The 21,798-nt window shown below is 41.2% G+C and overlaps 1 protein-coding gene across 2 annotated transcripts in view; it reads left to right on the forward strand.

Annotated features, from left to right (window-relative positions):
- Positions 1 to 20,993, forward strand: part of CFH (complement factor H) — a 34,662-nt gene extending 13,669 nt beyond the window's left edge. For both annotated transcript variants that reach the window (XM_040611121.1, XM_040611122.1), the window contains 18 exons: positions 23 to 202; positions 1,715 to 1,915; positions 3,647 to 3,826; positions 5,460 to 5,636; positions 6,575 to 6,754; positions 6,901 to 7,074; positions 8,406 to 8,588; positions 10,375 to 10,557; positions 11,935 to 12,117; positions 13,454 to 13,639; positions 15,190 to 15,396; positions 16,007 to 16,183; positions 16,851 to 17,027; positions 18,000 to 18,176; positions 18,877 to 19,059; positions 19,769 to 19,969; positions 20,275 to 20,472; positions 20,623 to 20,993. In XM_040611121.1, the coding sequence (XP_040467055.1) occupies positions 23 to 202; positions 1,715 to 1,915; positions 3,647 to 3,826; positions 5,460 to 5,636; positions 6,575 to 6,754; positions 6,901 to 7,074; positions 8,406 to 8,588; positions 10,375 to 10,557; positions 11,935 to 12,117; positions 13,454 to 13,639; positions 15,190 to 15,396; positions 16,007 to 16,183; positions 16,851 to 17,027; positions 18,000 to 18,176; positions 18,877 to 19,059; positions 19,769 to 19,969; positions 20,275 to 20,472; positions 20,623 to 20,633 (3,158 nt within the window). In that variant the 3' untranslated portion in view covers positions 20,634 to 20,993. The remainder of the gene's footprint in view (positions 1 to 22; positions 203 to 1,714; positions 1,916 to 3,646; positions 3,827 to 5,459; positions 5,637 to 6,574; positions 6,755 to 6,900; positions 7,075 to 8,405; positions 8,589 to 10,374; positions 10,558 to 11,934; positions 12,118 to 13,453; positions 13,640 to 15,189; positions 15,397 to 16,006; positions 16,184 to 16,850; positions 17,028 to 17,999; positions 18,177 to 18,876; positions 19,060 to 19,768; positions 19,970 to 20,274; positions 20,473 to 20,622) is intronic.
- Positions 20,994 to 21,798: the final 805 nt, after the last annotated feature.

The raw sequence follows: 21,798 nt of genomic DNA on the forward strand, positions 1-21,798 counted from the left end.
CAGTTTTTCTCTTTTTATTTAGTAATTCAATGCTCTCCTCCAAGCATTCCCAATGGGAGCTTTAGACCTCAACGCAACAGCTACAAAGAACGTGATACAATCACAATACAGTGTGATGATGGATATCAAATTACAACAACAACTGGCAGAAACACAGCTGAATGCACCAAGAGTGGCTGGGTGCCTGATCCAGTTTGTACCTGTAAGTAGCTCTTGTGAATGAAGACACAACATGTGGAGTTTTTGGAAATATATCAGTGAAAAAGAGGCCAAGAGAAAAACTTCAGAAGCATGAGAAGTGAGAGTTGCTTATTCACTGTGTTTCTTCATGATTTAAAACTTAATTTGGTGGTTTGGAAAAACAGCTATAAAACAATGGTATAATCTACATTTACATTTTGTTTATAAACACAGGTGTTATCTATTATTGCATTTCTGAAAGTATGTGTTAAAATGTGCTATAGTTGGCTCCCTGTCAGGAAGGTTTGTGGTCTGCCGGAGTAGCATGCCAGTCAAGATAAGAGGATGTAGTGAGTGTTAAAGTATCCAAACTGAAACATAGGTAATGGTTGGAGGTTATCTTTCATCATTCATATTTTTATTTGCAGTTGTGTGTTGGATATTATGAACAATCACAGTTTTATTCTACCTGTTATAACCTGTCAAATAACAAAACAAGATATTCTTGATTGTTGATGAGTTCATTCTTGGCTTAAACTTCCCATACCTACAATTATAGTTTTGCCAGTAGGCACAGTAGTAACAAATAAATAAATAAATTGGCAACTAATTTCAGAATCTAGCACTCTTTGATCACTGAAAATAAAAGAAAAACTTAGAAAACAGAATGTGAGAGAAACCCTGATGAAATCAATCTTGTAAATGAACCTTTGGATAAGATTATTTTAACTATTCCTGAGAAGTGCAGTTAGTATCTGTATTGATCTTTCCTCTATGTATGTGTGGGTTCTAAAATTCAGATATGATTCTGAGACCACTTCACTCATTATTGAGTGGTCTGTCCAGCGGGTGATGTCCCCTGCCTCAGCATGTAGGCTCTGAGACAGGGCACTTCAGGAGGAATGTACCTGCCATGGCCGAATAGGACACCCTGGGTAAAAACTGAATAAAAGCTTCTGGGAATCTCCTCCTTCAGTCCTTGAGTTGTCCCTGAAAAGGACCAGTTCTTCTGAGGAACTGAGAAAACAAAAGAATTTTAAAATCAAAATTAGAAGATCTAGGAAGAGATTTTGGTGCAGGATCCCAAAAGTCACAAATGAAAGTGGTGACAGGAGTCATCTCAGTTTTAGAGTCCACAGTTCAGTGTCTGTAGCTGAGCTCGCTGTCTGGGCTCCCATCATGGTCAGTAGAGCAAATTTAGTCAGGACAGTCTACAAAGACAGTGTCCTCTCACTGTAGAATAAATACTTACATTTGGTCTCATGAATCAGCCTTTGGAGTCCACTGAGAATATTGACTTGATTTCTGTTGGTTCCAATGGAGTCCAAGGGAAGCAACACAGGTGTAAGCACTGACAGACACCAGAAGCAGCGTGTGATTGTTCCTGCACTCCTTGGGATCTGCCAAGGTGTGCAGTCCTGATTCTGTCAGTTTCAGAAAACGCTCAGATGACCAAACTGAATCTGAATTAATTGTGTCCTGGACTTCTTGTCATGCATTTGCTGATGTTGTTACTGTTCAATTTTATTTCAAGGGAAACCGTGTGACTATCCAACTATAGAAAATGGCAGGTTGAGTGAATCGCTGGAGTACGGCAAATACTATTACTTTCCAATGAGGCTGGGGCAGCACGCTGATTACCGCTGCAACAATGGTTATTCAACCCCGAGTGGAGAATACTGGGTTCAAATGGTCTGTTCTGAAAGGGGCTGGTCTCCAAAGCCAAAATGCCTCAGTAAGTACATTTCTACTATATGCTCAGTTCTCTTGTAATTGACAAAGGTCTGTGCGGCAGAAATTGTGCCGATGGAGCACAAGACGGAACAAGGAACAGTTTGCTAAAGTAGAACTGCTTTAATTGATCCCTGGAACTGCAACCAGACTGTCCATCCTATCTGCAGAGCTCAAACTGTCAGCTAGTAAGAAAAAGACACTCTGAAATGATTAAAGTAAGGATGAAAGAATGCTTTTAGATTTTGGAGATTCTCTACTCCCAAAACCATTCATGAGATTAAGAAACACACAGGAAACATTTGTCCGGCTTCCAGGGTATGTGCATGCATCTACTTTCATCTGCACATATAAACAGGGAGCTTCTACTCTATGTAGATATATTCTTCCCTCTGCATCTTGGGCACTTTGTCTAGTTTGCTCTCTGAGCTCCATTGCCTGCTCCCTTTGGAAAACATTTGGAGCGGAGAAGGGGGCACATGCTTGCAATAAGCTGAGAGTGAGCATGGCATCAGCAAAAGATCCAGATACACTGACTTAGATTTAAAATAGATTTAAAGCAGCAAGCTGAGGCCTGCTCTCCTAACATGTATCTTCAGTCACAGCAAAGTTCCTACCTATTGGTAGGGCTTGGAAGCGGATTACAAAAGGTTGATCTTTCCCTGTTGCCCTTGTGGTGCCTTGAGTGGTGCTCAGTGCAGGAAATGAATGGAGTCCTGCTCAGATGAAAGGACCTGGTTGCTCAGGTAACACAGCTACATCATCCCTTCAGCCACCTTCTGTGTGTCTGGACTCGTGGGGGTGCAGGATGTTGTGTGTAGAGGAATTATAGAGGAATGAGGGCAGGTTAATTAACATTGATAACATACAGCTGTGGGCTGGCTTCAGGGGCGGTGGGCTGGCTGATGCGGATAAGGTGCAGCTGTGGCTGGTTCCTGCTAAGTAGTTAAATAGCTCTAAGGGGTATGGAAGAGGAGCACTGGATGGAGAGAGACCTGGAGGGAGCAGAGAGAGGAGAGGGAACGTGCCCCAGATATAGGGGAGGCCCCAGGAGAGGAAGGGGGCCCAGATGAGGAGAGGCTGGCTGGGAGAAGAGACGATCTGGATGCAGCGGAGGGACTGGCCTGAAGAGGATGAAGAAACAGCATGGGCAGTAGATGGACTGTTGAAACCTTGTGGGGGACTGGTGACCGTGCCAGGGCGAGGCACGGGAGCTACTTATCGAAGTTAACCTGGTACGGGGTGGTAAAAGCCTTGTGGCAACCGGCTAGTTTTGAGAGTGCCGCAACACCAGTGTGCTTAGCTGTTGCTGATTTGAGAGGCTGATACATTTGCACAGAGATAAAATCTTTTAGAGGCAAATGCTGAAAATCACTCAGGGCCGACATCAATGTTTCAGAGACATAGGCAGACCAAACCAGAGCTGGTGTACGTGACGCTAGGTGCGCTCAAGTTAGCCAGGCTTGCATATGAACACTAGGTAAGTGGTAGTGTTTACCATACTGCTTCTCAGCACCTTATGTGGTGACTTGCACCCCTGCTCATGTGATTAGTTAGGGCAGTGAAATAAACATGCTTTCATTCAGGTTTGAACATGAATACCTTTTGGGGATTGAAGACTACAGAAAGGTGCTTGGAAGCCTGTTTTAAAGTCACTGTCTTCCTAAGAATTAATTTACCTCAGTTCTTGCTGCGCAAATTACTGTGGTTAAAAGTACTTATCTTCCTTCCATAGAAAAATGCTATGTCAGACATGTGGAAAATGGTTATTTCATACGTAGCTGGCAGAATGCTTACAATGAAGGTGAAAGAGTTAAATATGCCTGCAACAATGACTATTATACTGAGCATGAAGGTGGGGAAGTCACATGCACAAAGAAGGACTGGTCACCTCCTCCAAGATGTATCCGTAAAAGTGAGTGTGCATGTATTTTGTTGGGGTTTCTAGCTTAAACCGGTAAATTGGTCATCAAATCACCTGCATTAATCCATCATCACTGCTTACTAAGCCTAAGTCTAGGTGCTCTGCAACTGAAACACGGTACTGTGATTCTCTTAACTGTCTCGTGTGGTTCTCGCGTCCCTGTTATGCTGCTGAGGTCAGTCGCTATGCAGACATGAAAAATGTAGCGTTATAAAACATTCACGTGTGACTCGTGCTGATCTCCTAGAATGTATGCTCTGGGGTGGGAGTCATGGTCCCTTTGTCTTCAGTAGTGGAATCTTGTGCACGTAGCTGTGCAGTAATGTAACAAATAATAATCATTTCCCTTGCACAGCCTATCTGTAACTTGTCTCCTTTCAGCCTCTCTCTGTGCCACCTGACCCTTGTTTCTCTTGCTGCCTTTCCAGCTAGTGTCATACTGAAAGTGGGGGGAATAGGAAAGTTACCACTCCTAACTCTGTTTCCAGCTTTTGTTCCTGACTTGCACCAAGCCTGAAATTTCTAGAATCTCTCACAGAAAATTTGCAAAATTTAGATAATGATGTCATATGGACAAAAGTAATAATACAACCTAGATTTTCTTGGACTGTAAAAATATCTTTCTAGGAAACAGTTTGACCCTAATAGAGACACTGACCATAAAATGTTTTGGACTGCCACCCACATAGATTTTGACATAGCAATGAGCAAGCAAAATAAAATTTTATGATTCCTAGTATTAGGGTATTGCGGGCGTCACTGATATAAACACCAAAAAATTTGATATAGAATTTAAATTTCTGAAGTTGTTGCGCTAAAGTATCATTAACTCTGCTTCTGGCATTCAAATACATCCTCTAGTGTTTCTCAAAGTCTTTATTTTTTCATATCTTTATTTCCTTGACTCTCTAATGCAAAAATACTGCTATTTGTTTCCAGTGTTAATTTCTTAAAATGAGGAAACTCCTTCACAGACTCATTTATTTGTAAAGAATTTAGCATACCACAGAAATTTTATTTCAGAATACAAGACCATGACATTCAACCAAGATGACTGATTTTAATCCATTTAGACTGGCTTAATGTATTCCAAGTGATGTGAAACCAGTTATAACATTGCATCTGTCGGGGCTAGTGTTTTAGTGTGCAATAAAGGGTCTTTTGGTCCAAATTTGCTTTAATCCTGCAGTATGTACACTCTGAATGATATCTCTCTGGTAGAATTGAGGCAGTACCTGCACACCGTAGTGATCTCTGGCGTGCCCTTGCCCCTTGCAATATGGACAGAAGGTCCTCTAAGCACGTGCGGTGCTGTGCATGCCCAACATTAATTTCTTGTCTAGCGAAGACGAGATGTGGACATGCAATTTTGAAAGCTTGCAGGATTGCTGAAAAACAAACTCCTGTCCATCCCTGTCTGTGCTGCATGAGTTGGTAACATGAACTCTGACTTTTCACTTTCCAGTTGTCCCCCAGGAAGACAGCTCAATGAAGAAGCAAAAACTCATGCCCTCTTAAAAATGTTCTCAGTCCTACTGGTGCTTCATTTGTTCTCCTTCTGTGTATTATAAATATGTAGTTTAGCAGTGTTTTACTTGGAAGAAATTCCGTATCTCTCTTTCAGAAAAATGCTATAATGTCAATTTTGACAACGGTTATTTCAGCCTTGGAGAGGAAACATTTAATTTATGGGAGGAGGCCACCTATAGTTGTCATACTGGCTTTGTAACTCCAGAAGGACAAGAAACAGGAGTGACACAGTGTCAAAAGAATGGCTGGACTCCACCTCCAAAGTGCATCAGTGAGTAGCACCAAGGCTTCAGAGCTCCCTGTCATTGTTATTAGCGCAGACATGATGTCCTGTGTACTCAGATTTTTGTCATCCAGATTTGTAGAATTTTCTTATTGGCAGAAGGAGACTCAGAGGACTGATCCTCCAGATATTGACATTTCTGGAGGTCCAAGAAATAGAGAAAACATAGAGGAAGTGAATAAGGTGGGAAAATATCTACTGTTTTCTAGGTGAGTTATCTTTTTAGACCTCTGTAGCACAAATAGATGGTAATTGCACCTCTCCAGTGATTCTTACCTGACACAAGGTACATGTGCTCCCAATTCTCCCACCTTTCACACATGTGAGGGAAGATTTATGAACCTGTGAACAAAGAGATTCTGTCAAGAACTTCCTTGAAATGTGACCAGACTAGAGAAAAATGGGGTCATTGTTTGGGAAGATGTTATCCCTACGCCTAAAAAGCACAATGCACATGTCTGCTCTGGTGTTAAAAAGTACAAAAAATGGAGTGCTTTTTCCCAAAAATACCTCCATACTGTTTTTGCCTTTTTCCTCTTAAAAGTTTTTTCCTCTCCTGAACTGGGGTGCAGGATCGTAAAAGAAAAGCCCCCCTTGCAAATGACCTTGGGGAACAGGACTACAGCATGTTTGCTATGACACCAATAATAATACATAGTAGAAGGAAAGGAATTGTATCTAAAGAAGAAATATTTATGCTAGATACTACTTCTAGATACATGTTTCTGAAAATTAATGCAATGTATATTATATGAATATGCTACATATGATGTTCTACATTAAAATTCTTCATTGCCAGAATATGAATGTTTCAAATATACTGAGTAGTTCAGTAGACTAGCACGCATTAAAGCTGCTCCAGAAATTATGCTTCCAAAGGGCAGTGTTTCTGGATCACAAAATGCGCTGTTTGTTTTATTCTACAGAATCATGTAAAAGACCTCATGTGGACATTTTGAATTACCACACAAATAGAACTACCTTCTTTCCTGAAGAAACAATTGAGTATACATGTTTGGAGGGATATCGAACTGCAAGTAATATGCCAACTGGTACCACAAGGTGTGGCGTAAATGGTGAATGGAGTCCAACACCGCAGTGTCTTGGTGAATATTGTTGCCTTTGTGTAACTCTGTATAGACTTTGTGAAGTTTTTTCTTTAAGACTTACTTTGGTTTTGTTCTAATTGGTAACACTTCATGTATTTTTTTGTAAGGTATGTACTAGATGTTAAAATATTTTGTCTTTGTAGCAATAGAATGCGACATGCTGACACTGCCCAATGGAGATTTTTCTCCCAAGGAGGGTAAATACAAGAATGGAGATGTTGTGAATTTTATCTGTACAAACAATTACATTAGAGTGGGACCTGCCTCTATTCAGTGCTATTACTTCGGATGGTTTCCACCACCACCAGTGTGTAAAGGTAATTCTTTTGTTAACTTTAATGTAGTAAGAAATAGATGAAAATGCCTGGGTCCCAAAGACGTCTGTGGACACCTTCTATAAGCTAGTCTTGCTCCCAAGAACCATTATCCCATCTTCAGCTCTAGAAGAGCAGGAACGGGTCTCTTTGGATCATTTCATAGTAGTTTTCTACTTCATGTTCTGAACAGCTGAACTTTCAGTGTTGAACTTTCTGTTAGCTTTAATCATGCCAAGTGGAGTTCTGCAATAATGAAAAGTGAGCTGGTAAATGGCTTAGGCAAAATTTCACTCAGGTTATTGACTGTACTGTATGAAAATAAAATATTATTTTAAAAGGCATAAATAATGTGCAGTATGGCAGCCAGGAGTGGTCAATTTGAGTAACATCCTCTCTTACTGTATCGTAAGTGTCCTAAGTTTTGCCACTGCCTAGTGTTGATACCCGTCAGATACTGTACCCTATATTCCTTTTTCTGATCACGTGATAATGAAGAAAAAAAACTGTTTTGGAGGTGACACAGAGCTAAACCCCAAGCAAAAGAAGCTCAGTGAAGGGTTTTAACATTCCTCAGCTTCATCCAGTAGGATGAACAAATTCGTGCAGAAGGGAAGCTATATGCCCCTATTCTTATTGGTTTTAAGACACAGAACAACTTGCTGGCATCTGAAAAGATTTTCTTTTGCTGGTGCTATGCCCTTTCATGAGAAAGTTTGGGAGGATGAAAAGATCTCATCTTCCTCGTCTCCTTTTCTTCACACTCGATTTCCTTGTTGTCCTTCACGCTCTCATAGTTCCTTTTTGCTCACTCTCTTTTGCATTTAAAAACAAGTATGTTTCATACGGTTGGCTCTTTAGCTCAGAAAGATTCTAAGCTCCCTTAACAGGAGCTCTGTTCGCTCCGTCAGAAGTTAATTCCTTTAGTATACAGTACATATCACTTGCTGGGTAGTTTATAACATAGGTGGTTATTACTTGCAGAATTTTCACTTTTCACTTTTTTTTTAAGGAATACTGCAGCTGTTATCCATATAACACTTTTTTAATCTTAAAACTGGATTGTTTTTATCAACCATTTCTTTTACCATAGCAGGCATTCAAAGTGCATGGAAGTAAGCGCAGAGTGAGCCAGGATCACACATGTATGTTTGTGATCTCCAGCCCAACATGAATCTAGATACTCAAAGGCATAAACCAATGACCTGTTTAACCTGTTCTACTGGGTTTTCTTAACTTTAAACAACAAATTCAACTTATTTTGTGTTGCATTTAACACACAACTGTGCTAAAAGTACTGAATTCGGAGCATAGATTTGATCTCTTGATTTCAGCGAACACCAGAGGTTGTGGACCTCCACCTGAGATTACCAATGGAAGTATTGCTGGTGGCTCTGTGGGACAGTATCGGCATGGGGACAGAATGCAATATGAATGCAACACTGAATTTAAATTGAGTGGATCAAAGGAAATAGAATGTGTCGATGGACAGTGGTCATCTTCTCCCTCTTGCATTGGTAATTTATGTAACTCTTACTTGTGAGAAGTCTATAATTCACTGTAGGTTAATACTTCACAGATATTTTCACAATTAAAACTACATAACTGCAAGTATAATATGTTACATTTTAACACGTTATGGGTGAAAAGTAAACACATACCATATGTAAAGCCAAAACTTTATTAGTAGTATAACTGAAATCTTAAGATTCCAAACAAAGTGTTGTGACTCCGGATCAAATGATTATAGAAAGAGAAAGAAAATAAGTAATGTATAAAGAACAATTATAAATACATAAATAATACAGAATATCAGAGTAATACAAACAGTTATCTATAATTACAATTCTTATACACACACTTTCTCTTATTTACCACTTTTTCTGGGTTTATGGGTCTCTTTGGCTCCTGAAGTCAATATCTTCAGTCTGGTGTGTTTTGGAGGGAAGTTGTAGCACATTATCAGTATCTCCAGTCGTTCACTGGGAGGAATAAGATGTTGATGCTGATGATTTCCTCATCCTCCTTACAGGATCTGCTTGGGGTAATTTTTAGGTTTGCTAGCATGCTTTTATGCCTTGTCTCTTTTCACTGATCTACAAGTTATGAATTAGATATGTTAAGCATGTTTTAAATATGCTACATACTTGTTCTTTTTCTTTGTGTTACCCCTAAACCCAGTTTTGATCAGCTGTGCATGTTGTTAGGTAGCATACCTACACAGGAGTCTGATACTGTGTGAATGGCAATGATAGGTTAAAAATGCTTGTGCAAAACTACTATTTGTTTGTTAAGAGAGTGTCTCAGAATTGAAGTAGAATAGAATATTCAAGCTGAACATCTGTAAATACAGAAAATTATTTAGGGAATTCTTACGGCACAGGATGATCTTACAGCAGAACCAATAAATGGTAGCATTTTTGTGGACTGGTTTATTCTGTCCCTATACATGTACAGCCTGACACATCTTTCTTAAGTAACACTGATGGTTTAAATACGTATAGCACGGAGCTTGCATCTTGTCAATCCTTGATCCAGTGAGAATAGTTTCAGTGCAAAGGCTTGACAGGAATAATGGTCCAAACTTGAGTATGGGGTTGTTCAAAATCAATTTTTGAGGTTATCATGGGTCTTCCCTCTCCCATGTTCAGAGCAGGCCCTATGCCCTTATTTCCCTTGCATACCTTTTTCCTCCTTCAAAAAAACCTGCTCACATGCTGCACTCACCTGTGCAAGACATGACCCTTTGCTGTCACTGCCACTGCAACAGTGACAGCCCAAAGCAGGAACTGCTAATATCACACAGAGGTGAGAGCGCTGTAGCCCTCTAAGTGATGCAAGAATGGTTTTCAGTTCTTGTAATAATAGTGATTGAAAGTGCGCGTTACAGACGTGTAGATGTATAATCAAATATAATTTTGACTGATCAGAATCATGGAAGTTGGTTGATCCCACCAAGGGATCCAATTGTGTTGGATTAATTGAAGGTTTTCTTACACTTTAGGGTTTATGTATCAATGAAAAACAGTTTGGGAAACGAATGTTAACCAAAACTACTTGTGGAGCATGCTACATGTGGATTTAGCCCAGTGATGGAAAAGGAAGGGAACAGATGGGAGAGGGACTTAATAAACTGATGTAAAAAGATACACGTGCTTCAGCTGTGTTTAAGTTTAGTTGTTACAGTTAATGGAAGTAGATTTGACTCACCATACGCAAATATGGTTATTTTTAATTAAGGTCTTCTAGCTATTCATATATGAGTCCAATATTATTCTGGAATACTTCTGCTCTTTTCAACAGAAGACAAAGCGCCATGTGGATCACCTTCCTCTATTCCAAATGTTGTTCTCCATCAGGAAGACCAGACCCAGTTTTCACATGGTGATGAAGTAATTTGTGGATGTAAACAAGGCTCTGGCAATTCTAGGCAAATGAAAATAAAATGCCTTCATGGGGAATGGAAGCCTTTACCTCTTTGTCCCGGTAATCTATATCACACTCATATCTGAAATACTGTGGAAATATTAGGGAAACAGATCTACTCAAAATGTCAACACCTTCAGCAATCAGTATGTAGCCAGCAATACTATAGCTTCATGCATCTCAGCTAAGGGTTTTTTTATTTACTTCTCTTTTAAATGTGAACATGTCCTTCATCCTGGAAAGTTCCTGCAGGTACAAGTTTGTAAGCACTCTGAGCAGGTTTGGGAAAGGAAACATGCTTCCACGGTGGGTAAAATCAAGTATAGGGGTAGATCTTCGGTGTGTGGTGGCTTTTACCCGTTTTTCCAGTGTTCTTCCCTAGTAACAACCCTTCAGAAGCCTTGGGACGTAGCTGCAATAAAGCAGTGTGCCTGTTGCATTAATTACTTACAGTTTTATGTCTCTGTATACTACTTCACTTTTATAAAATCGTACTGGGAATTCAAAATACTATTAATAGCTGCAACATGCTAGGCTTATCCCATCCTCACCATTTTTATGTGGATTAGTCCTTTTCATTTCTGATCAGTAGTTTTCTCTTTTTCCCATCTTCCCATTAAGTTTTGCACTGCATAAATTGAAGGAAAGTAATAACTTTTAGGAATATATATAACAAAGCCTTTTCCTAAGAAAAAGAAAAAATTACACTGGAGTCAGTAATTTAAGAAAGAAGTGGCACTGGACGAGAAGTCTTATCTGGGATAAATTACTCTAGATTACTCCAGCATTTCACTGTAACAGAATACAACTTGGCCCTCCCTCCCTCCCCCCCCTCCTTTTCTTCACAAGTGACTTTGTATTCGTCAGTGATTTGAGTACACCATACCTTCATTTACAATTATGTTGAGGATTGAATCTGGCACAAAACACACTCTGCTTAGCTTTCACAAACTGCTTGTGTTCTGACTCTCAGAATCGGCAATCAAGGACTCAAGACATGGTTGTGACTTAGATACACTTCCACGGGAGTCTGATACTGGGTACATATTCAGTGTGGAGTAGTACTTCCTTTATGCTCCTGTTTCTACAAGCAAAAGAAGGCTTTTTCTCTTGCTCATCTTGCTACCTTTTTATAGTTTTAGGGGAGGAAAAGAATGCTTTGGTTTTATCTTACTTGCTGCACTCAGCAGAAGGGGTCCTGTCAACATAAAAATAATGGCTTTGTGAGTGGGAACAGTCTGCTTTAGATAGCTGGAACAAAAATTATTCTATTTGTAACTATTTGTACTTACTTCAGACTGCAGTAAATTAAAAAGATACTTTCCCATGGACATGCATTGGGAAACTGATGAGCCCTTCATTGGTGAATGTGTATGTACACACTAACTCAACAACACTGGGTTTTAGCTCTTTTTTTTTTTTATTTTGTTTTCCCAGATCCTTTTCCTCAGTGTGTACTTCCAATGAATGTTGAGCTTGTGCACAAGAGTCATCTTTCCAAACAAAAAAAGGAGACTAGATTCCATAAAGTTATACGTTACGTATGTAAATCAGGTGACAAAAGTATTAAACTGGCAAGTTGTGTGTCTGGAAAATGGTCACCAGAGATTCAATGTACAGGTATGTTTTTAGATTTGCAGACAATTTCTTCTTTTTATTTAGGAATGATAAATGCTCATTATTAAAGCTGCTTAGCGTTGCTGTTTCACTAGTTTGAAATAGAAAAGCTTACCTATTTATATACATGCTTACTCTATTATATGCTAAAGGCTAGTCACGAAAAATATGAATAATCTGCAATAGTAACGAATAAACCTAGTTAATTTGAACAATTGACTAGGTTTAGAGACACTGTATTTTAGCAAGGCAGGCTTACTAATCTCTCTTCTAACAACTGGAACAGTTGTCACTGTCCCTTCTGATGTGAGAAAAGATGCAATGATAAATTTAAGGTTGGTTCTTCCAAAGGGCTTTACTGTGGTGCAAACGAGAGTAGCACATAGCTCAAGCTCCAGAAAAGTTCCTTTATTTCCTGTAAATGTTCAAAGCTTTCCTATTCCTGATTTTTCTTTTTTTTTTTTTTCCCCTTCTATTTTTTCCAATTGCTTCCTAGTGATTTCACTTCCTAGTGAAATAATAAGAAAAAAAAGCCGAGTTGGCCAAGTCAAAAGCACAGACCTGGAGTAACACATAAGTGCCCTTATGTAACACACCCCAAAGGTCGGGTGCCTGCAGGACTGCCTTCATGTACAGCACAGGGGGATGTTGCCTGAAGAAGGCACAATTGTAAACTAGTCATTGCCTCGTTTATGCCAGATCCATGGGAATGATGCCTGAAAGTGGGAGAAGCGCACAGAGCAGCATTCCCTTTCAAAACCGTGTCCCTACCTTCTCAGTTTTCTGGAACCACTAGGAGCAACAAACCAAGCTCTGAAGGTCTTCTCCTTCCTAGATCTACCTTCTTCCCTCCCTTTTTCTTTCCTTTGGCAGGAGCAGCCCTTCATTTCTTGAGCAGCAAAATTTAAGTTTTATTTGTTTCCTTTTGTGATTCTTATTTAGCTGTTATTAGCTAAGTCTGAAGAAAAAAACAGCAACAGAACAAAACAATACCTCCAGAAGCTGGCCCACTTTTCCTAAAGTAGTTCACTAGAGAGGGAAAGCACACAAGAGTGTGCAGCTGTGTGTAAGGGAAAGGAGGGACTACAAGAAGCTTCAGCTTAGAAGGCTGTCGGCAGCTGTGCCTGTTTTTTCTATGAGTTTGAAAGCACATGAGCATCTGAAGGCAGCTCTGGTGTTTCTGAAGCACAAAAAAATGATCATTACATTGATTAAAGCTTGAGATAGCTGCTGAAGAATTATCCAATGCCAGTGTTTTCTTGGTTGTTTGTATTGCAATCTGTGATGAACTGCTACACTTTATCTTATGTTCTGTTCTAACATGAGTGTGTGTCCTTAGCTGAGGAGAGCAAGAGCACATGCCCACCTCCACCTCAGGTGCCTGGTGCTCAGCCAATAACAGTTGGAAGAAATTACAAGCATGGGAGTAAAATAGCTTTTTCATGTCTGAAGAGTTTCCAGCTCGTCGGTTCGAGTGAAATAACCTGTATAGAAGGGAAATGGCAATCACCACCTCACTGTGTGGGTCAGTAGTGGATTGTTTTTTCTATTTATTTTATTATTAATTTCTATGTTATGCATTTGCAGTCACCGTTAGCAGGAGGATGATACTATTTATGTTAAGATTATCATGAACAGGTAACTGCAGAAAAGCAATAGAATGTAAGTTCCTAAAGTGTCGTTAACCAACTGCTGGACAGTAAGTCTTTTTGTTTACAGAGACTCACCTAAGAGGCATATAAAACTTTCAGGTAGTCCTTCAAGAGCTGTGTATTTCTTTAGTATATTGCAGAATGGAGTCTCAGTTTCGACTGGAGGCCTTTAATAGTATCCTGGTGAAAAAAACCAGTACTATTTATTATTTAGCTGGTTTAGTATTTGAGTTTATTTTTATTCTTTCTTGATTTTTCTTTTTTTTTTTTTTTTTTTTTTTTTTTTTGGGGGGGGGGGGGGAGGCAGGGAGAGGCTTTTCCTGTAGTAGGAGTATAAATGATATGGCATCACTCAGGCCATCTATTCTAAGAAATGCTGAGGAATCTAATTCAATTGGTAAAATATTACTGATGCAGGTGATATCTTGTAAGTGGAAGTTCGTTAAGAGGTAGAATAAAGTGTTTTCTGAAATGAACAGGAAATAGCTGAGCACGGGACAAATGAGATGCCACCTGGTGACTGATGTGCACAACATGCCAACCATGTCTGTATTTTTAAGCTGCAAAATTCTGATGCCATGTGGTTTCTCTTCTACACTGCCTGTGAGTCTCCATTTCTGCTGACAAGCGGCAGACACAGAGAAGAATAACCAAAAAAATGTTTGAGCTATTCATAAAATAACTTCTACCGAAATAAAATTCCAAGTCCCAGTTACTGAACAGGAACTTTGACTATTATTAGATCTTTTGTATTGTGGAATTCAGTGCACACATATGCTCCCAACTTGATGTGGCGACTAGTAAAACCTAATTTACTAATTAATTTAAATTAGTTAGTTAATTAAAATCATACAAAACATAATTTACATTCACTCACCTGACAGTAGTATAGCAGAAGAAAGCACTGGAACATCCCTGACTCAGGAGGACTTTGCAGAGATTTAATCCATTGTATTTATCAGCAAGTACATTATAACACTTTGGATGTTCTGTTCTTGTTTTCATTTTCATCATGCCATCACAAAACCACTTATGACATTGGTACAACTTTATTAATGGTGGAAAAATTTAGTAGATAACATTCTAGGAATTCACTTTCAGTATCCCAAAACAAGATGACGTCTCCCTCTTTCTCTGCCTATGAAATTTTCCCTGTTATTGATGCTAAGCTGTAACTGCACCTCCTTGGTATGAACTGGAAAACAGCTTTAATTTCGTTCAAAGGAATAGAGAGAAACCCCATGTAGGAGGAAAATGAGACAGACTGTTTTCTGTGCGTATCTTAAATATTTCTTCATCTTCCTTTCAAGCTATTTAATTTATGTTTGGATTATTTCTTTTCTTTTTAGTTTTAGATGGCATATGTCATTGCAATATTAATTGTCTTGCATTTTGTTTATCTGTGTTTTCTGTATTTTTTTAGAAAGTCCATGTTTGCCACCAGAACCCATAGAATGTGTTGATGTTCCCAGACTGGAAAATCCAAACTTAAAAATTAAAAAAGAAGGGAAAATAATATATCTGGCTGGTGCTAGATTTAAGTATGTGTCTCGTTCTGGTTACATGTTAAATGGATCATCGGAGATAACTTGTTCTATGGGAAGCTGGACCACAGCTCCTACATGCTTGGGTAATACGAAAAAGTACTTTTTCTGAATCGCTTTTAGCAATGAAATGGAAAGAATTTAAAACTGGAAGTTGACTAGTAAGGGCCAGTAACTCCATAGTTTGCTGTGGATTCTTATCATCCCTCATGGATATCTTCAGAGCAATTCTGTCTGGATGCAAGACTTGACTTTCCGACTGCAGTTTAATTTTTAAATATTGTATTCTTTGTATTCTTGCAGTCTTTGTTCGGTTCATATCTATGCCAGGTGAGTCCTGGGCACATCCTCATAATCCAAGGAACTGTTTTCTACAGAGCCAGCTAGCGACTGCGAGTTGCTTTGGTGCCTCAGTGATGGAAACAACTTTGGCGTAGTAAGGGACAGAGCCTTTATTAACATTTTCTGGCACGGTTAACAACAAGATCTAAATATTTCACTGACTGACATCCATGTCTATTTAGGGGAAGGGCTTATTTAATCTTCCATATGTTACCTTTTACATAAAATCCACTGTCAGCGGATGACTATGCTGATGTAAGAAAAAGCTCTCTAAAGCATCTGTGAGGTGGAAACAGTACACTCATGTGATGTGTATCACATTAGAACAAGCATCAACTTTCTGTATCTTTTCAGAAATTCCATGTGGAAGTTTTCCAAAAGTTGCCAATGCTCAAACTGAAGGCAGAAACAAGGAAATGTATGAGGCTGGTGAAACAATTCGCTACCAGTGTGACGAGGGGTTTCTGATTGTTGGTTCCCCTGAAACGATCTGCAGAGAAGGAAACTGGACAGCACCGCCCTTCTGTCAAGGTATAGGTTCTAGTTGTAAGTAGTACGTGATCCTACTTAGTCGTTCATGTTGTGAATTAAAATAATGTCAACTCAGGCATGCAGGTGAGTTGGCCCAATAGAGCCAACCAATGACTTGCTTTGAATGGGCTGCTACAACGCCTGTCTTTCTGGCTCCTGAGTAACACCGAGCAGAGTAGATCAGCAAAGAAATTGTTTCCCCCATGGGCTGAAGCTACTAGCTCAAACTTTGCTCTCTGCTGAAATCAAGCAGGCAGAGGCTTACGGAGGAATGGATGCTGGCTGCAAGGGAGGAGGTTACTGACAGCATATTGTATTTTATTTTCACATCGCTAAGAATGCCAGTTGCTGAAAGTTGCCTTCAAATACAAAAGCAAGCACTTCGCTCTCCAGCTTTTTGGTGCACAATGTTGTACAGCACCAGGCTGCACATTTGGCTGATCTCTGCAACTCCTTTTCTCTTTTTAGTCACTCCAGGAAAAAACAGTACGTGGTGAAGTGTTGTAGAATAAAGGCCATAGATAGTATTTTCCTTTTCTACCTGTAGAAAATTATCTGTGTTACACAAACCGGTTTTCCTCATCAGGTACAATGGTGCTCTGGAACGCAATGTTCTGTGGTTGTCGTATTGCTGCACTAGGATGCTTAAATGCACCTCTCTTTTCAGATGTTAAGTGTGGACCCGCACCTGAAATTCCCAATGCTTATATTACAAGCACTCAACAGGAGAAGTATCTGCCCGGTGCCAGAGTGCAGTATGAATGTGAACGCACTTTTCAAATTACGGGTGGAAATTATGTCACTTGTATGGATGGAGTATGGTCACAAGCACCAACCTGCAGAGGTAGGAATCTGTGCTTTCATCTTGCCTGTTAGCATAGAGGGAACTGTTTGTTTACCTGAACACACACTAAAGACTTTACCTTTTTTATTTCTGTTTCCTACCCCAACTTTGTACTTGCTATTGCTTCCTTGCACAGCACTTTAATTTAGCCTGATGCTTCTAGAAATACTGGGGGTATTTTCATCAACGGCAAAACCGCCTTGAAGAAGCAGGGCCTCAGACGGGCTGCTCTGTCATTGTCCTGGGTAATACTGGCATTTCCCCAGAGTCCACCATTTCAGCATCCTTCAGCAGAAAGACATATAAGGGCTCCTCTGTTCTATTCCAACTTGTCAGGGAGTATCTGAATGGAAGAAGCAGCCGGGGAAGAAACAGCTGTTCTTCCCCAGGGCTCCACTCTGACCAATGCAGATCCCAGCAGAGACTCAGATCTAAACCCTGTAAGATCTGCTAGGCCTATGGAAGTCAGAAGAGCATTCCTGTGACAAGGAACTGTCAGGAGCTGTGCTCCTGTCCCCTGCCCAGATCTGTGGCTGCAGGGTGAACAGTACAGGCTGACAAGCTCCTCCGACACTGCTGGTCCTCCAGAGCTCTGTGTTTGACCAGAGCACCAGCTGGTCTACTACCCCTGCAATTTTCAGGGATGCCAGGGATTTCCATGTCCCAGTGGAGGGGCATGGCCATGCAGGAAGGCTGGTGTGGCTTCTTGTGCTATAAGGTGTAGCTACAGAAACACTAGCTTTTTCTAAAAGCTGTCATTGACACTGCCATCTCCTGAGAGTCCCAGAAAGAGTGTTCTGCTGCCACTGTCACACCTCGTTGTTTTCTCTGTGATGAACTTTTGGAGCTCTGACCCACCTGAGGCAGAAACTCTGGACAGAAATTTTAACAAGGTGGATTCTTTTAACTGTTGGTTGTATAGGGAAACACCTCAGCAACTGCAAACATGACTGCAGCAGTGTCTCTTTTCAGATGCGACGTGTAAACCTCCTCCAGAAATTGCTGGTGGTAACGTTCGAGGTATTAAAAAGTCAAGGTATTTGCCTGAGGAGAATGCTCACTATCAGTGCTGGGAAGGCTTTCAGATGAGTGGGCCTTCCACCGTAGTGTGTCAGAATGGGACCTGGACAGAGCTGCCAAAGTGTAGAGGTAATTTCTCTCTCTCTTCCTACAGTCACCTGTCAGTGAGACTGTCATGAAGCTGACAAGGTGGCATTTACTTCTCCACATTTCAGTTTCATTATTGTGCACAAACACAATGTATCTGGCATGCTCAGGAAAAAGCCGTTTCACTCAGTGCCTGTTCAGATGAGTTTACCAGCTGTGTGACCCCAGTAGCTTCACTTGAGAGAGCCACATCTAGAAAACCACCATGAGGCCGAGCACAATTGCTGGCCAGGTCTGATTTTGGGACGCAGTCCTTGGACTTCTTAGTATCTCCTTTCTTGGTCTGCCTGATGAGAAGAGAGTGAAAATTTTGCCATCAGTGTGGGAGAACAGAGCCAACAGCTTCCCTGTGAGTTGAGATGCCAATAATGCAGGCAATAGCACTGCTATATTGAACGCCATGCAGTCAAATCAACGCTAAATCAACCGAGAGTAGAATTTGATGTGTGGGCCAATACCTAGGTGTTGTGTTGGTGCCTCCTAGGATTTCATGAGTGCGCTGAATAATTGCATTTGTTTTCATTAGACATACGGAAAGTTTCGGCACATGAACCAATGCAGCAGCATTTGACTCAAACACCACCCAGCTGGAAGCTGAAATGGGTGCAGAAACAGCAGTTAAACTAAGATCAGGCTGTATTTAAACTCACAGCATGCTCTCTGATTGGGAATTTCCTTCCAGGGAAAGGAGGGAAATGTGGCCCACCTCCAGTTATTGAAAATGGAGACCTTCTTTCCTTCCCCATGCGAGAATATCGGCAAGGTACAACTCTGGAATACAAATGCCCAAATCTCTACATCCTGGAAGGATCCCGGTATATCACCTGTACTAACGGGCAGTGGACAAGTCCCCCAGTTTGCCTAGGTAGGCTTACGTGTGTGATGTGTGGCCAAAGGCTGTGTGACTGTTACTGTTGTCTTCTCAGATCCTGGGGGCATCACTTGTGCAGCAGCACTTGTGCTGAGGCCATGGTGCCAGCAGGTAGAACAGCAACGAGTCCTTCTTTTGTCCAAAAGGAGTTTCTTCTTGAATGAAGGCAGCTCACGTAGTCCCCTCTGCTGCCTGCTGTCTCTCGCCGCCGCAACAGGTTTGGGAGGAGAGTTTGGCTGGCCCCCTCTGTGTGAGCAGGTCTCCATCACTGTGCAGGGCTCCCGAACGCTTCCGAGTTGGGGATGCTGCTATGGCCAGCAGGCTGTGAGCAGGGAGGATGGGTCAGAGTACATGACAGTGTTGGGGAAATCTGGGGGTGCATCCGTGCCATAGCTGTGAGGAAACAAATACAGAGAACTGCTGAGCAGAAGAGAAGAGGCGATCCCAAAAACGATACAGGGCAGTTCACTGGTGCCTGTTACCTTCCCAACCTGTGCTTTGATCTTGCCCTGTGTGATTGTCAGAGTGAAAAGGCTTCTCTATAGCTCTACGCAGGGTCTCAGCCATGGTCTTCTTTCCCTTTAGCTTGCATGTCAATGTTTTTACTGTTGATGAGTAGAACTTCTGTAGGCTCTAGAGGAAAACAAGGTACCTGTGGTGCAGCTGTATGAAGTCATGACACTCTTCTTATGCCTTTTTCAAGTGGCCTGTACAGCATCTGAAGAAGACATGGACAGAAACAATATTGAGCTGAAATGGGTCACAAAAACAAAGCTGTATTCCACATCGGGTGACTTTATTGAATTTCAGTGTAAAAGAGGATATGTGCAGGACCCAGCATCTTCGCCCTTCAGAGTGCAGTGTGTGATGGGGACGTTAGAATATCCACGGTGCAATGAAGGAAGTAAGTCATCTCCACTTCAGCCACAGCTTAGCTGCTGTGTTGTTGCATTTTTAGTGCTGAAGCTGAGGGGAAAGCCTTTAACTTTCCTGGGAGAGGGCCTGGGGAGGATCCAGGGTGTGGGAGCATCCTGTAAGCTGCAGGTGGTGAGGGTCAGTGTTCCCGGGAAGCCGTTGACCAGCATACCTGAGCTGGATAGACTGCTGGGGAAAAGGGCTCTCAGGGGCTCTGAGCTGGTACCTACAGTTACAGAGCATCAGTTGTCCAGTGTGAAGTCTACAGGCAAATAATGAAAGAATTTTTTGCAGAGAACTGTACATTGCAGGAGGAGGTTATGAATGCTAATAATATTCAACTACAGTCACCAAGGCCATGGAGCACTTCCACCTATCGCTCTGGAGATTATATTTCCTTTAACTGCAAACGGTCATACAAAGTAGTTTCACCCACAGAGAAATTTAATGTAGAGTGCCTGGATGGAGTGATTTCATATCCTGCATGTGCCAGTAAGTGCTCCGTGCCAAGACACAGGGTGGCAGGGGTGGGCTGTAGGAGGCAGCTTTGCTGAAGTTGCCTGTCCACTGCTCTGAGGAACCACTGTGGTGCGTCTGGCTTGGCCTTCAGGCCTTCTCTCCTTTTCTCTCTTTATGCTGCAGGGTTATTCTGATAAATGGGAATGGCATGAAGGAGCCCAGCTGTGGAAACAAATCCCTCCACTGACCCAGTGATTTGAGCTCAATTTTTCCTGGTGTTTCCCATCTTGCTGTGCATTGTTTGCAGCTTAGCCAACATTCTATCTTGGAATTTGTTACTGTTTTTATTGTTGGATGATTATGTTTACATTTTCTCCATGCTATCCATTTATGTAAATGTATTTACCTTTTATCCATCTGAATGGTCGTGCTTACATTTTATCCAGTCTGTATTAATCTCACTGTTATTTTTATCAGCTATTGTGTCCCAAAGTAGGCTGGCTTTGGTGGCATGCTGAAACAAGAATTAAAGTTCAAAAGTGATTTCATCATTAGGAAGCAGAGTGTGTTTGGCCTTGTCTGCTCCTAACCTCCTTCATGCACTTGCATGGAAACTACTCTGGGGTCGTGGCAGAGGTGAGTGTCCTGATCAGGACAAGCAAGTGGCATCTCCTTTAAACAACTCAAGGAAGTCTCTGGATCACAGACCTAGCTCTTACAGGGGACTTGAGCCTCCCTGGCACTTGCTGGAAGGGCAAGATGTTGGGATGCAAGTAATTGGGATTTCTGCATGGAGGTGGGGATAACTTCTTGGTCCAGTTCCTGGAATGGGGCCTCATCTTTATATGTTTTGTAGGAGCATTTCTGATGATGTCTTGATGGGGCCAGGACCTTCATTACTTACTAGTAGTTGATCCAATGTATCAGGTACCTACTGCACCTGATGTATGCCAATGTGTTGCAGCTAACCCATTTGTTTATCACTGCCTTGCTTGTCAGGGGAAGGCTGAGGAAGTGGGTCTACTACCTCTTACATATGGGACTGCGTAGATGATACTCAGTTCCTTTTCTTGCTAGTCACTTTTCTAAGGGTTTTTGAAAGGCAGCGTGGGCAGCTCACCTGGCACTGGGCAGCAACAGGTAGTTTTGTGTTGGCCTTTTGTGCCTTCATCTCAGAGGGTTATTTTCTTATCTAATTCCACTAAGGTCACGAAAATCACGTAAACTAGCATGCCGCATTTGTGGATAAAGGAGCTTATCTCAATATTAATGTAGGGTATTGATAGGGGTTGATTTCTCTCCACAAAGTAAGGCAAAAAATACTTCTTCTGTTGTTCCTTTTGCTGGATAAAGGTGACT

The sequence above is a fragment of the Falco naumanni genome, chromosome 11 (assembly GCF_017639655.2).
Source record: "Falco naumanni isolate bFalNau1 chromosome 11, bFalNau1.pat, whole genome shotgun sequence".
NCBI classification, from domain to species: Eukaryota; Metazoa; Chordata; class Aves; order Falconiformes; family Falconidae; genus Falco; species Falco naumanni.